Source organism: Crassostrea angulata, chromosome 10 (assembly GCF_025612915.1).
Source record: "Crassostrea angulata isolate pt1a10 chromosome 10, ASM2561291v2, whole genome shotgun sequence".
NCBI classification, from domain to species: Eukaryota; Metazoa; Mollusca; class Bivalvia; order Ostreida; family Ostreidae; genus Magallana; species Magallana angulata.
In genome coordinates, this window is record NC_069120.1 from 338,411 (window position 1) to 354,746 (window position 16,336).

Consider the following 16,336-nt stretch of genomic DNA (forward strand, 5'->3'; position numbering starts at 1 on the left):
AAGAGGGTTCAGCAAGCCTAGCCCTCTGTCATGTTTTCTTAACCCGCCTAAATATAGCTTAATTCATATATTTCAAGACAGTAACCATGTATTTTATATTAATGACCCTTAATATAGCATTGAATCATGATTTTTTTAAGTATACACTCTCATAACTGCAGCGGTGTGTGCATACAAATTGAGTAACGCGCGTTAGCGCGTTATGAAAATTTGTATGCACACACCGCTGCAATTATGAGAGTGTATACTTCAAAAAATCATGATTTAATGCTTATATTTACATTTTTTTAACTTCTTGCCTTGTCTGCAAATGCGATTCATACCTTAAAATTCCTATCTTATCCTAAGGGTAAGTTGATATTAATGGAAGAGCCACAGTAACAGCCACAAGCGTGAACTTTGATTTTCGCTTGTGACGTTGCAGTTTACAGCGTTTAACGTTTGTGACGTCATAACAAAAACTCGTCAATTTGACCTTTGACTACTTGTTGCATTTAGAGGCATTTGAAGATCACAGAATTTAATGGAAAAACACAGTAGAATGTAAATATTATGTGATGTTATATATTTATTTATTACTTAAATGTATCTGAATGTTTTTATAATACTATATTTACATTCTACTGTGTTTTTCCATTAAATTCTGTGATCTTCAAATTCCTCTAAATGCAACAAGTAGTCAAAGGTCAAATTGACGAGTTTTTGTTATCACGTCACAAACGTTAAACGCTGTAAACTGCAACGTCACAAGCGAAAATCAAAGTTCACGCTTGTGGCTGTTACTGTGGCTCTTCCATTAATATCAACTTACCCTTAGGATAGATAGGAATTTTAAGGTATGAATCGCATTTGCAGACAAGGCAAGAATTAAAAAAAATGTAAATATAAGCATTAAATCATGATTTTTTGAAGTATACACTCTCATAATTGCAGCGGTGTGTGCATACAAATTTTCATAACGCGCTAACGCGCGTTACTCAATTTGTATACACACACCGCTGCAGTTATGAGAGTGTATACTTTAAAAAATCATGATTCACTGCTATAATAAAGATAACCATTTCCGTCTTTGTCAATTAAAAAATAGCCATTATCTCGCAAACTCGGAAATTGGGCATACAAAAAGCAACTTTGATAAGACCCCTGGAACAAACCAGGAGGTAAAAGGTTTTTTTTATTTGACTATTTGTTGCATTTAAGCAATAACTTTAATATGTAGAACAGAAAAAGAAATCCCTAGGGCAGAAGTTTAAAAAAATGTAAAAAAATGTGCAAAATTGATACATTTCAAGCAAAATCCCATAGGGTCCTATGTTAAAAATTGACAAACTTTGAGATGACCCCTTGAACAAACGTTAACGGTGTGGTAAATGTCTTATTTTTTTTACCATAAAATAACAATTATATCAGTAGAAATTCCTGTAAAAAATTTCATTAAAAAATCTAGGGGAGAAAAAATTAGACCCGGTCTCGTTAAACAATATTTTGACTTTTCTATCGATATATTTTGGCATATTTAGCTTATATTTCATAAGAAAAAATTAACTCCAACTTTGGCCTAGAATTAGCTTATTTCATTCTATATCTCAAATTTTTGAGATGTGACCCCTACTTGCTTACTTTTAAATGAGACATTAAATGTATGTCTATTTGTATGCAAAGTTATGGAAAGATGACTAGAAAGATTACTATTATTTTTTTTAATTTGCGTTGTAATTTGATTACTCCAAAATATTGGAACAACTTTTATTGTGTTGATTATATACTGGCCTTTGAAGCCACTAGTAAAGCAAGAATTTTTAAACTTCGACTTAGATTTTACTATTATAGTCACTACATGTGTTCAACTTCATACTGTATTAAAATCATAACCAAAAAATAGTTTAAACTATAAATATTTGTTAAATTTCTATGTCATAGCAAAAAGTTCAGGAAAATAATCATTTCTGTTTTGGGCCCTGTATTTCTAAAAAATGGCATGTGACATGGGTCACAAATAAAATAAAGGAACATTTCAGTTCCCTATCTTTATATCTAAGTGGTTTTCGGATGATTGGCATTACTATTATTTCAGGTGTTAACTTCCTTATGGAACTGTGAACGCTAACGCCCGTTTCCCGTCTACATTTTACAACTAAATATTTCGGAATTTCTGACAGATATTCAAAATAAATTTATCTACTTAAAAGTATAATCAATTCTAATTTATCTTTATTAAAATAAGATTTTTAATCAAAATTTTTTTTAAAACGAAAGTTTTGCTTACGGAGGTCTAAAAATTTCTTCATTGAAATCCGTCTCTATTAGTGAGGAAAATGTTTTTTAGCGGCCGATATGTGAATAAAAACGTTACGCTGTTTACGTCAGATATTAAAGATTTTAAAAAAATCCATTTTAATTCATATTTGTTAATTATTTTTTAATCATTAAAAGTAAAATACTTTTTTTGGAACTGCTTGTTAATCTTATAACAGGGTATGTCACGCAAAAAGAGAATCACGTGACTCTATGCAAAGCTCTATCATATTCAGTATGGCTGACAAGTGTGTTCTCTGTAGTTATATCACTGAAAAGACACTAAAAGCATTCAAGGGCGAAGATATGGAAATAGTGAAGGTTTTTATTGTTAAGAATAGAACTAGAAAGAATGAGTATCCCCCCCCCCAAAAAAAAAGAAAAAAAAAAAAGAAAAAGACAGCGTAGCTTGCATGAAATCATTTCATCTTCTAAACGACATCCCGAGGCAATTCCAGGTCAGGATATTGTTGAACAGATTAGACATAATTCTAATGAAGCCTATACATGTTCGGGTGGACTGGCTTGAGTCGAGAGAATATAGATGCTATGTTTTCGTATAAAATTCTGCTAGTGGGTTTGACGCCAAGTTTGTCAAGCATTCCATGAACGGCATAGTCTGCTACTGACAAACAGAGGCCACAAATCCGTATTTTAAGTGGTTTTTTTTATCAGTGGGCTTCGCAAACGTTGCGTAAGAATTTGAACCGTAGAATTGAAACGAGACGCCATTGATCTGAATGCCCCGTGTTAAAAGGTTGATTCTACTTTCCACATTTTTTAAATATACGCGCCTTAAATTTCTATCTAGCTGAACACACAAAATCTCATCACTGATGACTTTTTGATCGGTGTTTTTTTTTACTAGTACGGTCAACCGCGACAGATGAACTCGTATATTTGGCATGCTTCAAAGAACACAGGTGAACACAGGTTGTATTCGTTGACAGGTGAGTAATAATCATAATCACAGTGTAGAACCTACTTACACAAAATCAAATTACAACTATACGCATGTTTCACAATGCACTTTTTAATAACAGGGATAAACATAATGCAAAAAAGGTGTACTATAATTTTGCGACAGTTGACATCTCAATTTTATTAAATTTTATTAAATTTTGTTTTAAAAAAAGACTAAACAGCTATTTTTTACATGAATAACACAAAAGTCATAACTATGATTGAAATCATATTCCGTCAAAACCCTTGATTGAAATAAAAGCTTATTCCAATAACAGCGTTACAGATCTAATCGTAAGGCGCATGAAATTATATGTGAGTTATACCGAATATAAATATTTCATATACACTTTGTTAACAATTAAATGATGAATTCACAATTTGACTGCAATGATATAACATTACATATAAATATACATTTCCTTTAAATATAATATACTAGTACATTATAATCACAACGATTACATTTCGACATTGTTCACGTCGTATACTGGATTCTCTTCACTTTACCTGTAGCCTCAGCAACAAAGAGGTTGTCTCCTGTGTCCACACACAAATCCCATAGATACTGTAAATGACAGTTGTCAATGAAGCGGAGGAACGGTCCGTTCTGATCCAGGATGTGAATACAGCGGTTGTTTATGTCTGCTATCAGGATCCGTCCCTGGCTGTCTGTAGCGATGCCGGCTGGTCGAAATTGTCCCATGTTATTAGAGGTAGGACCAGAGTAAGAACGCCAGAGTTTCGTGAATAATCCCTTGGTGGTAGAGGGAGGCCCAGTGTAGGTAAACCGGAGTTTCCCGGCCTGATTGACCACCACTACTGCACGGGCTCCATAGTCTGACACGCAGATATCTAGGTTCTTGTTTTCACTTATGTATTTAGTGTAACCACCAGATGAATAGAGAGGTTGTCCTTTTTCATTAAACTGAATAATTTGTTTCTCTGTGGAGCCTGCATAACGCAAAACTTTTGCTTGTTTATAATCATCACTGTCCATGACAACCAAGAGGTCACCAGAGAAGGTACTACACACACCATGAGGTATCCACCCCTGTAGTCTGATCGTTGTCTGTATCTGTGTATTCATCACTATGTTCACTGTTCTATCTTCGTCATCAGTATAAACAAGATCCCCACTCCTTGTCACTTCTATGTCGTATGGCGGTCTCCCTGACTTTGTTTGGACTGACTTCACTGGTTCACCCTGCAGGTTATAGAGTCTCATCGTTTCGTCATCACCACGCGTCCACAGTTCTTCATCTCTCAGACAGGACACACCAAGCAATCCATTAGAGCGTCCATACTCAGTGTTTATCTCTGTGATGATACGTGGTACATCAATGATCGGTCTGTCCGGGGGAGAGGACTCATCACCGGGGGAATCCATGGTGTAGACTTGTTCTTCTGTTTTAATGGATAATGCTGACAGAAAACCAAAGTGTTGAAAAAACTGCTCCTTGTTGATCTTCTGAGGGGTAAAACTTGGTAAGGACACTGTGAGTTTAGGAGGCAATCTTCTGAATTCAGCAATATTGGATTTGTAGGTAGAGACAACGCTGACATCATTGGAGTCCAGTAACTTCTTTAGATCAGCAATTCTCTGTGTGATATCAGAAATGGTGCGTGTGATTTCATCTTCTTGCTTATTTAGGACAGCCAGGTGTTTGGATTCCATTTCATCAAGATCTGATTTTAGCTCCTGGATTATGGTGTCTATTTCTCTATGCAAGTCTTCTCCATGTGTGTTGATAGCTGCTGTCAATTTCTGAGAGTTTTCATTTACATCAGCTTTTAGCTTTGGAATGGTTGATGCAATCTCTTGGTATTGAGGATAAACGGTTTTCTCTAAATCTTGTAGCTCTCTTTGTAATTCTCCTTTTTTCTTTTCTAAAATATTTAAAATGCCAATTTGTTTGTGTCCTACATGTTCACTAGAGGAGACGCACTCCACACAAATAGGAACGTCACATTGTTCACAATAAAGTTCACACAAATGTGTGGAATGTTTTGAACACTTAGGATTAAGCCCCCGTTTCTTAAATGGAACAACTCTGTGTTTTTTGGATTCATCAGAGAGATGTTCCCCCACACAGGCTTTACACAGATGTATTTGACAAATGTCGCAGTACATAGGGGGGCCCGGGGTCTCACAGAGATGACACTTTAACACCTCCTGAGCACTGCAAGGGGGGTCCATGGTCAGGAACCCTGAGAAAATTCTAAGGGAATACTGAAAAGGAATAATGAACAAATTCAGTTATAAAATTTTGTTTCATCAACATTAGTTATAATTAGCCTTTAACTAGCAGCTAACGAATATGCATGTGTAATCAATTCATCCAACGTACTCTTTTATGCCCTTAAAAATTAAAAATGCGCATAATCTTTGCCTTAAATTGTCAATCCTTTATTAAATGGTCCATTCATATGAAAAATTTACAATTACTAGTTTCAGTTTATCTTTTGAACACCAAAATAAACTACAAACCTCAAAAATACAACGGCGTCTCTATTATTTAGTCAAAGGATGATCCGTACATATCTTACGTAAGGAGTGATATCAAGCTGCCTTTGGAGTTTGATCATCGCATGATTAACTATAAACTAGTATTTTATCTCATCCTATTCCGAGTTCAATGCGTCGGTACCCGAAAAAACCATATGAGGACTCTTTGTGATTTTTAAACTTTAACCTTTTAGTTTCAATCTAAAATTTGAAAATAAAAATCGTAATTTATTGATAGATTGCGGTTAATATACAGGCCCTTCACACCTTTGGTAAAAACTTAACAAATACAAATTGGTGTATCGTTAAATACTAGTATATGATTTTCTACAAAGTGTTTGATTAAAACATGATGGGAAAAGGGCGCAATTTTGAAGGGAAAAACCCCAATTTTTTAAAGAATTTTACTTGAAAAAAGTTCATATTAAAATAAAAGTCCTAGCTGCAGCATTGAAACGAATCAGTAGTCTAGAAATGCTTTATCCACTTACTTAGATAAACAGAAAAGATTGGTAGGAAAACAATTTCACAATACATTTGAATTTCAGTGTTGTGACTTGATGTAACAAACAATATCTAAGTCATGGGCTGTGAAAGATTGTTCAACCTCTAAACTATCAGGAAATTACTTTAGATTAATTATCATAGCTATTTGTATTGAATATTCATATTACAATACCTTAATGCTAAATGAATTAATGTTCACAGATTACTCTCCGAATTTGGCGGTTTCAATCTAATGTCGGTTTTGGTTGTACAGCCATGTATATGGATATTATTGTGAGGACTGAAATCCTCAAACGAATGATTCTCAGACACAATCTTACCATACGATCTAGGATAACAAAAAAGGATCATTCCAAAACACTACTCAGTTAAGTTCTCCCAAAACAGTTTTAAACATGGAGAAACTAGACCAATGGCTGTGTCTATTTTTTAAGAAAGACAGAAAACTAAACAGATTTTTTATCCTTCGAAGTCTCTAAAGTCTCTAGAATTCCACTAGGCATGCATGGGGAAGGGAACATCAACAATTTCATTAATAGAAAGGACATCAAAAAAGTGAGAGCACGCTAATTCCACAAATAAAGCAGCGAAAGGTAAAAATTACTATTGTTGTAGCGACAAAATTTCTGTATCTATTGTCATTCCGGAAAAAAGTAAAGAGGAGAGGTGACACGACCGCCTCTTTTCCCACATCTTCTTCCCACTATTTCAACTTTTTTCAAGAAATTGGTTGCATTTGAAAGAGTGTATTGTCGTTGCATGCAAAGGAAACTTCCAACAAAACCTAACAAAAGACAGACGGAAGTAAGAAAAGTAAGGAGAAGACTAAGGTTCATAAGAAACACTAAAAGAGAAAACAGAGGCAAAAAATCTACAACCATTTTAGGTAACCATCGAACTTCGCTTGAAATCTAAGTACATGATTATTAAGGAAATGCGAAATTCTGCAAATTAGGAAATAATAGCTTACGTACATGACACATTCAGGTTTACGGAAGCAGCTTTGGATAGTGAACAGTAACAGTAACAAAGAGAAAGGAAAACTTTTCGAATCCCATAAAGGACAATGCACTTAAACGAGGGGAGTGATCATAAGTACCAAGCCTTAACAAGGGACGACCGTCAAATTTTATAAAATGTGTATAAGATGTGCCCAAAGATACTGCGAACAATCTTAGGCTTTAAAAAGTTGAAACGAAAAAGGTGACGTTCCGGGCAGTGAGAAGGGTGGATAGGACAAATAATGGTACCGGAAAGGAAAAATTCTAACAAAAAAAACCAAATTAAGACCGCATGCATGTACATATACCCAAGTGTAGAACATCCTCATTGATCTTCTGTAGAGTGATGTGTGCTCAAAAGATATTCATCCAGTGGCTACACCTTCCCAGTCATATTATGTGATGTGAAACGATGAACAAGGAGTTCATTATATCGACATAAATAAGATAACCGCTAATCAGGGGCTTTGTGGGCGACATAAATAGCAACATCTCATGTACATACAACCAAGGGTTCATCAGATATATTTTTAGACTTTAGATATATATAACTTTTTAAGATGTTAACTGTTGTAACGAAAAAAAAGTCTCAAATATAGGAATTTAAATTGAATATAATCTGATATCAGTATACAGAGCTTTTCTTCTCAACAAGATTCAGAGCAAGAATGAAGCTTTAAAATATTTTCACAAATGTATGCGGAATTCATGATACATTTACAATCAGACCAATGACTTGGGGTGTTGGAGGGAAAACAACGTCACAGCACACAAAAAGCCAGAAAACGCACCGAGATGTTTATACAAGTATTACTTTGTTCAAAGATGAACATTTAAACCAGCAAGACCAGGTGTCATTAAAATCAAAACTTTTAATATATGAACTTAGAAAGTGAAAGAAAACACAAAATTCAATAAATTAAAATTATCTTATGTCAAGACTCATCGAAGGACGTTACATGTCGCTTATATCAATGAAAGGTCGTTACTTATCGTCGCTTTTTGTTGAGATCGTCGTCACTTGAGTGTTGCACTAACAAATATCTTGATAAATCTCAGATGCGATGATTATTAGTTCAAATATAGGTTTAGTTATAATCTTCCCCCCGATCGCACTTAAAGTCGAAATGATGATGAATTTGCAAACGTTTTCTGGAAGGGAATTGTAGAAAAGAGCCGAGATGAAAAATTATTGCAATATTTGTGTGCAACCGAATTTTGTTGGAATGGAAACGGATTAGCTATTGTTTCTAGGGATTAAATACATACCATCAGATATTTAAAAAAAAAAGATTATATGTGTAAACATTTAGCATTAAATAAAGGAGCATGCTGATAAGTAAGGGAGATTGATTGATTGTTTGTATCTTTGTGTCTGTTGTATAAACAATAGGAGCTCTGTTAAGACAGGAAGCAAGAGAAATAGCTATGTCAAGTCAAACTTTATATATATATATATATATATATATATATATATATATATATATATATATTTATATATAATGTGTTAAAATGTGTTAGATGACACATATAATCGGACAAATCATACACCAAAATAACACCATTATTTGAATATATCACCATGACCACATTAGTTCCCCTTAGGTTGGAATTGTTCTTGTCTGGGATTTGTATGGTATTTGGATCCAGTTCGCTAAAAGGTAAACTTATTTTTATCATGCATGTTAATATCAAATATTTTTAGTCTATATATATGTATAATGTATAAACATTTATATTTGTATGTTAAATCACTAGATCAAAATCAAGTAAACTAAATATATTTCTGAGAAATTAATCCCCGATTGTCTATGTCGGTGAATTATTCTATACCTGAGATACCGTATGTCCCGGTTTTTTCTGTTAGTGGATGATGTTTATTGCTATGGTTTTACGATATACGTTCCTACTTTTTTGTGTTAGTCGATGATGTTTATTGCTATAATTTTACCATATACGTTTTTCCTGTTTTGTGTTAGTAGAGGATGATGTTCATTGCTGTGATTTTCGGATAAACGTTCCTCCTGTTATTGTATTAGTGGATGTTATCCATTGCTGTGGATTAACGATATACGTTCCTACTTTTTTGTGTCAGTGGATGATGTTTATTGCTGTGATTTTACGATATACTTACCTCATGTTATTGTGTTAGAGGATGATGTCCATTGCTGTGATTTTACGATATACGTGCCTCCTGTTATTGTGTGATATGATTTTACAATATACGTTCCTCCTGTTATTGTGTTAGAGGATGATGTCCATTGCTGTAGTTTAACGATATACGTTCCTCCTGTTATTGTGTTAGAGGATGATGTCCATTGCTGTGGTTTAACGATATACGTTCCTCCTGTTATTGTGTCAGAGGATGATGTCCATTGCTGTGGTTTAACGATATACGTTCCTCCTGTTATTGTGTTAGAGGATGATGTCCATTGCTGTGGTTTAACGATATACGTTCCTCCTGTTATTGTGTTAGAGGATGATGTCCATTGCTGTGATTTTACGATAAACGTACCTCCTGTTATTGTGTTAGAGGATGATGTCCATTGCTGTGGTTTTACGATAAACGTTCCTCCTGTTATTTTGTTAGTGGATGATGTCCATTGCTGTGATTTTACGATAAACGTACCTCCTGTTATTGTGTGATATGATTTTACAATATACGTTCCTCCTGTTATTGTGTGATATGATTTTACAATATACGTTCCTCCTGTTATTGTGTGATATGATTTTACAATATACGTTCCTCCTGTTATTGTGTGATATGATTTTACAATATACGTTCCTCCTGTTATTGTGTGATATGATTTTACAATATACATTATTCCTGTTATTTGTTTTTAGTGAACGACGCTTGTTATGACTGGGAGACGGCCTCCAAAAGATGTAGCTTGGTGGGATCAGGTCAAGCAATTCCTCAGGGAGACAGAGACGGTGGTGTCATAGACTTGGGGGGTCATACAGTCCCCACCGACGGGCGGCGCTATTGGATCGGTGCCCTGTACAGATCCACGGGGCTCTTCAAAATGGGAGGTAAGCGGTTCCGACACTAGCCTGAAGTTTATATTTCAAACTAAAGCAATATAAGCTGAAATTAAAACACTAAAGCAACGCGTGTCAGGCGCTGTAAAGGTGTATCCATTTAGTGTCTGGGAAAAGAAGGTATATAAAAATACATGCTATCAATCTGCCAAACAGTCTGTTCCTAGTGTAGTAAAACTATCATAATACCAATCTACGCCAGCGTCATTATAGTGAAGTTCGGGTGTTTTATTCTGTTCCAGAGTGTGAAGCCTTCAACAATCCGGAGACATTGGTAAACCAACTGAGCATCATCAACAGTAGTCACCCGGTTTGGGACTGTTACGACGCATGCGCAGATTACCGCGTGTTTGCTTTGTCTGTGAGTAGTTGTAAATCCATTACGTTGACAAAAACTTTAAAGCATTTGTTGGTCGTCAGTATAATTGTTAAACCTTGTAAATACATTTAATTTGATTGATATTGATTTGAATTTTTAAATTTTGACAAAATGTTTTAGGCGGCGACCTGTTTTTGTAAGACAACGCCTTCTAACTTTACCCGACATCGTTGCACACCCGAGCCGTTCTATGAGGGGTCTCTTGATTTCCACGGGGGTCAATCAGGGGTGGTGGAATACGACAAGCAGTTTTCATCGCCTCCACTGAGAAAAATAATAGGTAAATGGAAAACCAAAAGAATTATGTTGATTACATCTTTAAAATTCTCTGTCTGTCTGTCTGTCAGTCTGTCTTGTTGTGTGTCTCTCTCTCTCTTTTTTCTCCCTCATTTTGTTAAATTTCCTTACAGATGATTACCCGGGTTCCTGTGTCTCGTGTGTTTATGTATCCCTGGACTCCTGTTTCTATTATAAAATGACTCCGTGTGAATTAGATCTAGCCTACAAATGTAAGTATATTCCATATCTAACTAGTTTGAAAAAAAAAACAAAGGAAAAATACTCATTGTTTTAACCGGCTTTTCCAAAGGAAAACATCCGGTAAATGAAATGGTGAAAATGGCGGGCGGTCGGTCGGCTGCCAAAAGCGTACCCCTATTGTATGGATAACTTTACATACACTAGAGATGTGCATGTTACTTCGATTTTGATTTTTGATAATTTTTTTAAAAATTACAAGCTGTTGGACATTGTAATGTTTTCGCATAATAATGCATTCAGGGTACCCCTATTGTATGTATAACTCCTCCTACAGCTTTCAAGAGAAGAAGTTGTTGTTTTGCAGATCAAACAAAGTTATCAATCATAACTCATTTGTCAACCCTATATATGATATATGAAATATGATATTTAAATATCAGAGATTTGCATATTATTTGAATTTTAATTTTTGAAAATTCATGAAAGAAAGTACCATTCAACTTAGGTATTTTTTTTGGCAAGATATTGCATATAGAGTACCCTATTTCTTTATATAGATAGTGTTTATCAATTTAGGGTTGACAAATGAGTTATGGATAACTGTTCACACAAAAGAAAACCCGTTTTGCTGTTACATTGAAAGCTTTTCTCTTGTTCAAATATTAATCAAATCATGTGCTTATAATCAGGTCTGAATATATTCTAGCCAGCTGAATTGATCTTGCGGGAATTTTACAAACTTTGTCAGCCATTCCCTGTCGTACCAGTTAAGGATCCATGAATTACAATTTATCTAGGTGGCGCTAATTTCAAGAAAGAGCACGGCCCCTGGTGGGATTCCATCACATCCTGTAAGGAAACAGACCTGGTGACGTCTGTGAGGAACTATACTTTGGTGTGGACCCGGGTATCAAGAAGGAGTGTCATTGAGTGGACCAGTTCTCTGGATCAGTCAGGGAGTAAGACCAAACTTTCGTAATCATGGGCGTTTGACATTATATACAGACTTGATATTATATATTGACGTTATATATACACCCCTGCGAATGTTAATAACCACTAGATGATAAAATAAGACATATATCTAAATAGATTTTCATGTTTAAACATAAATCAAAGTAGGATATGATATGAATAACGATCAGTACTTACGTATTTTGAGAATATTATCCGAACACTTATACTTCCGCTTGAAATTTCACAGGAACTGAACAAATCTCGGGGAAGTCTCTAGAATTTCCATTCGAGCACCTGTGGACTTAGCCACGATAAAGAAAACATTTCGAACACATTCGCCTGGGTGTGTATAGGCCACAGGTGCCTAAATTTATAAGATTAGATAAGATAAGATAATTTATGTCCAATTTTCTGTCCATTTTTGTATGATGTGGAATTCTAGATTGTTTTACAGGTTCCTCAACTAAAGGAACGCCGGTTTGGTGTGTTTCTGTCAGTAACAACAGTGGCGGTCTCTCTACACACTTGGAGGATTGTCTCACCCTGCTGCCGTCCCTGTGTCAAGGTCACTGTACATGAAACCTCACATGTAACACCGACCGCAATCCGTCCACCAACTTGATTGCTTCACTTTCTGTTGTGTCTCTATCAAGGTTACCACATATAAGACCTAAATTACCCAGTCTGTACATTTGTCCCCCTTTTTTAAGGTCACTTTATCTAAGGCCTCAGTTACATTACACAGTATGTATACATCTACTATCTTTGTCAAGGCCACTGTATATAAGACCTTAGTTACACAGTCTTAACTCTTATCTTCTATTTGTCAGGGTCATTTATTTATCAGACATACTTACACAGCGGGTACACTTATCCTCTCTCTCTTTCAAAATCTCTATATATATGTCCTTAGTTACACAGTCTTAACTCTTCTATTTGTCAGGGTCATTTATATATCAGACATAGTTACACAGTGTGTACACTTATCCTTTCTTTTTCAATATATCTATATAGAAGACCTTAGTTACAGTCTGTACACTTGCCTCTTTTTGTCAAGGTCACTTTATCTAAGGCCTCAGTTACAGAGTCTTTAATCTTGTCCTTTCTTTGTCAATGTCATCATATTTATATGAGCTTAGTTACATAACACAGTCTGATGTACACTTCTTATCTTTTTCAAGGTCATTATATATAAGACATTAGTTACACAGAGCGTATACTTATCATCTCTTTGTCAAGATCAATGTATATAAGACCTTATTTACGCAGTCTTTACACTTTTCCTCTTTATGTCAAAGTCACTTTATAAAAGACCTTAGTCACTGTCTGTCCACATGTCGTTTCTTTGTCAAGGTCATTATCTATACGACCTTACTTACATTAAACAGTCGATCTTTACACTTCTACTCTCTTTATAATGCCACTTTATACAAGACTTCGGTTCACACTGTGTTTATAGTTTCACATACTACCATAATCGTGTTAATGTCACCAATAAAAGACTTTTATCATTACAATCATAGAAAGTCTTTAAGCAACTGGATCGCCTCCTCCTGCTTTCATACCTTAGGACACACTAATAAAAGGTCAGAAGGAGTAACCCGGTAAAAACATACCAACAGGAATAAATGTCATTATTATCTGACCATCAAGTTCGATAACAATATAACATAAGACTTACTAAAATTAAAGAATTATGGATTGGGAAAAAGCACCAAAACACAAGGCTAGTTTTATAAAGTTTAAATGTATTTTCTTGAACAAAAGCAATAATAAGTCCTTTTTTACTATATATGTCACTTGAAGTTATGAATGAAACAAACGGTAAAGTTATCAGAATTATGTTGTTAACCGGGTTAACTGGAGCTTATACAACGGATAATAAACGTAAAATTAACTGTAGCTTATACAACGGATAATGAACGTACAATTAACTGAAGCTTATACAACGGATAATGAACGAGCAATTAACTGAAGCTTATACAACGGATAATAAACGTACAATTAACTGTAGCTTTAACAGCGGATAATGAACGATCAATTAACTGAAGCTTACATAACGGATAATAAACGTACAATTAACTGTAGCTTATATAACGGATAATAAACGTACAATTGACTGTAGCTTATATAACGGATAATAAACGTACAATTGGCTGTAGCTTAATGGATAACAACAAGGCCGATAACTGTAAGATTTTATAACGAATTACAACCGAGCAGTTAACTGTAACTTACAGAACGGATAAGAAATGTTGGCGATTAACTGAAAATTGTGAAACGAATTATAACCGGTTAAAATGGTTGTAGACAGGACACCAATGAACCTCCTTCCTATTTTTTCCAGATTTTTAAAAAATCTTCATAATAAGGTTAATGCAAACGTTCTGTACATATACAAAGCAAAATGGCGGACGTCGGAGTTTGATTAACTATCATATTTTGAGTATCAGGAATAGCTGACGAAATTTGGTTTTTTGTTGTTGATTTTTTTTTGGTGGTTTTGGAAGGCAGATAAACAGTTGTGTATTGGTTCATTTACAGCAAGTGGAGAGTATATCTGAAATGTCAAATGTTCTGGAATGTTAAAAATTATTCTTTCGAACACATTAAAAAATAACAGATTTTTATTATTAGAATTTTTTTTTTTTTTTTACTTCTTACTTCACCGACAATTGTTAATCTGAATTATTTTTGGAAATAACAACTTTAATCTTGGAATTTTCAACATTAATCATTCAACTTTACATTAGAGAGAAGTTTTTAAAAAAGAGTAACAATGGTGCACATTTTTGCATCATCCCACATTTAAGTATTTCTCAGTAGAACCCCATTCAAGATTTCCAGTGGGATAGAACTATAGCATTGACCATCTAAATTACAACTTACATATGCTTTTCTGTTTTTCATTTCACTTGAGGTATCGAAAACCGGGGAGCTAATGAGAGTTCATATTGGATTGATACTACTAGTTTTACTATTCCAGGTAACTTGACACAGACTGGAGAGCAGCTATTATCAGGTACCAGACCTTGAATCACTAATTATAATTTTCATCACCTATTCATTGATATATATTGTTATTGCTGACACTTTCAATGACCTGGTTTTGTACATGGTAATGCTGTATTGACTAGATGCCCACGGTACGGCGATCGCTGCCCTGGCTGCCTTGTTCGCCACTGCTCTTCTCGCGTCCTTTGGCCTACTGGGCGTGATCATCTATTACAGAAGACAAAGGTAGATCCTCGCATTCGCAGTATTGTATAAAATTGATTTATTTATTTTTTGGCGTAATCGGTAAATTTTATGAATTTGCTTTAGACAATATGCAAAAACATATATTTATAAATTCATCTTGAGTTAATATGGTGAATTGTAGTAAAAATGTATGAATCCTGCTTCATAATGACTTTGTTGTCCCTACTTTGTTACAAAAACGAAAGTGATCCGTCGAAAAAACTTTCTATGAATTCGTTATATGAATGAACGAATTAATGGATGTCTGTATAATACCAATATTTAATGCTAAATTGTCCATTTCTTATTTGAAATAAGATTTGTTGAACTTTTTTTCCAGAAACCAGGAGCGACACCGCCGACTACAGGAGACCTATGTCACGCCTAGTTCCGGATATCTGCCGAAACCGGAACTGGAAACGCCGTATTACACAAGCCTACAATATATTGCCAACCCGCATTCCTAGATTCATATCCTCATCATATGTTTTGTATTCCTGGCAAAAATGACGATAATTTATTATGCCCCCCCCTTCGAAGAAAGGAAGGGCATATTGCTTTGCTGTCTGTCGGTCGGTCCACCAACAGTTTCCGTTCATTTTCTTCGCAGAGGATGAACATATTGAAATGAAATTTGTTACATAGGTTTATCATGATAATATCTAGGTCAAGTTCGATATTGGGTACAATCGAGCAATTTTCTCGAGTTATGGCCCTTGAACGTAGAAAAATACCAGTTATTTGCAGTTTACGTTCATTTTCTTTGTGGATGTTTCCATGGGAGGGGCATAAATGTTTCACAAACATCTCGTTATATTATGTATTCTGATCTTTCACAAGTTGTACAATAGTAATATAAATCATCAGACAAATCTACGTTGGTTTTTGTGTGCACTGGTATAATGTCTTTCTTAAAAAATTTTGGTGAATCAGAGCGAATTACATACATTTCTTAATCAAAGC

General features: G+C 34.8%; 2 protein-coding genes across 2 annotated transcripts; one reads left to right on the forward strand and one right to left on the reverse strand.

The window, feature by feature from the left end:
- Nucleotides 1–3,321: 3,321 nt before the first annotated feature.
- On the reverse strand, nt 3,322–5,808 carry LOC128167676 (tripartite motif-containing protein 55-like). Its single transcript, XM_052833528.1, has one exon. The coding sequence runs from the start codon at nt 5,456–5,458 to the stop codon at nt 3,737–3,739; it is 1,722 nt and encodes a 573-aa protein (XP_052689488.1). The 5' UTR covers nt 5,459–5,808; the 3' UTR covers nt 3,322–3,736.
- Nucleotides 5,809–8,794: 2,986 nt separating this feature from the next.
- LOC128164657 (uncharacterized) lies at nt 8,795–16,249 on the forward strand. The gene is made up of 10 exons (XM_052828612.1): nt 8,795–8,936; nt 10,120–10,308; nt 10,560–10,678; nt 10,817–10,976; nt 11,107–11,205; nt 11,974–12,135; nt 12,588–12,698; nt 15,120–15,155; nt 15,271–15,373; nt 15,714–16,249. Exons 1-10 carry the CDS (start codon nt 8,858–8,860, stop codon nt 15,838–15,840), a joined length of 1,185 nt encoding a protein of 394 aa, XP_052684572.1. The 5' UTR covers nt 8,795–8,857; the 3' UTR covers nt 15,841–16,249.
- Nucleotides 16,250–16,336: the final 87 nt, after the last annotated feature.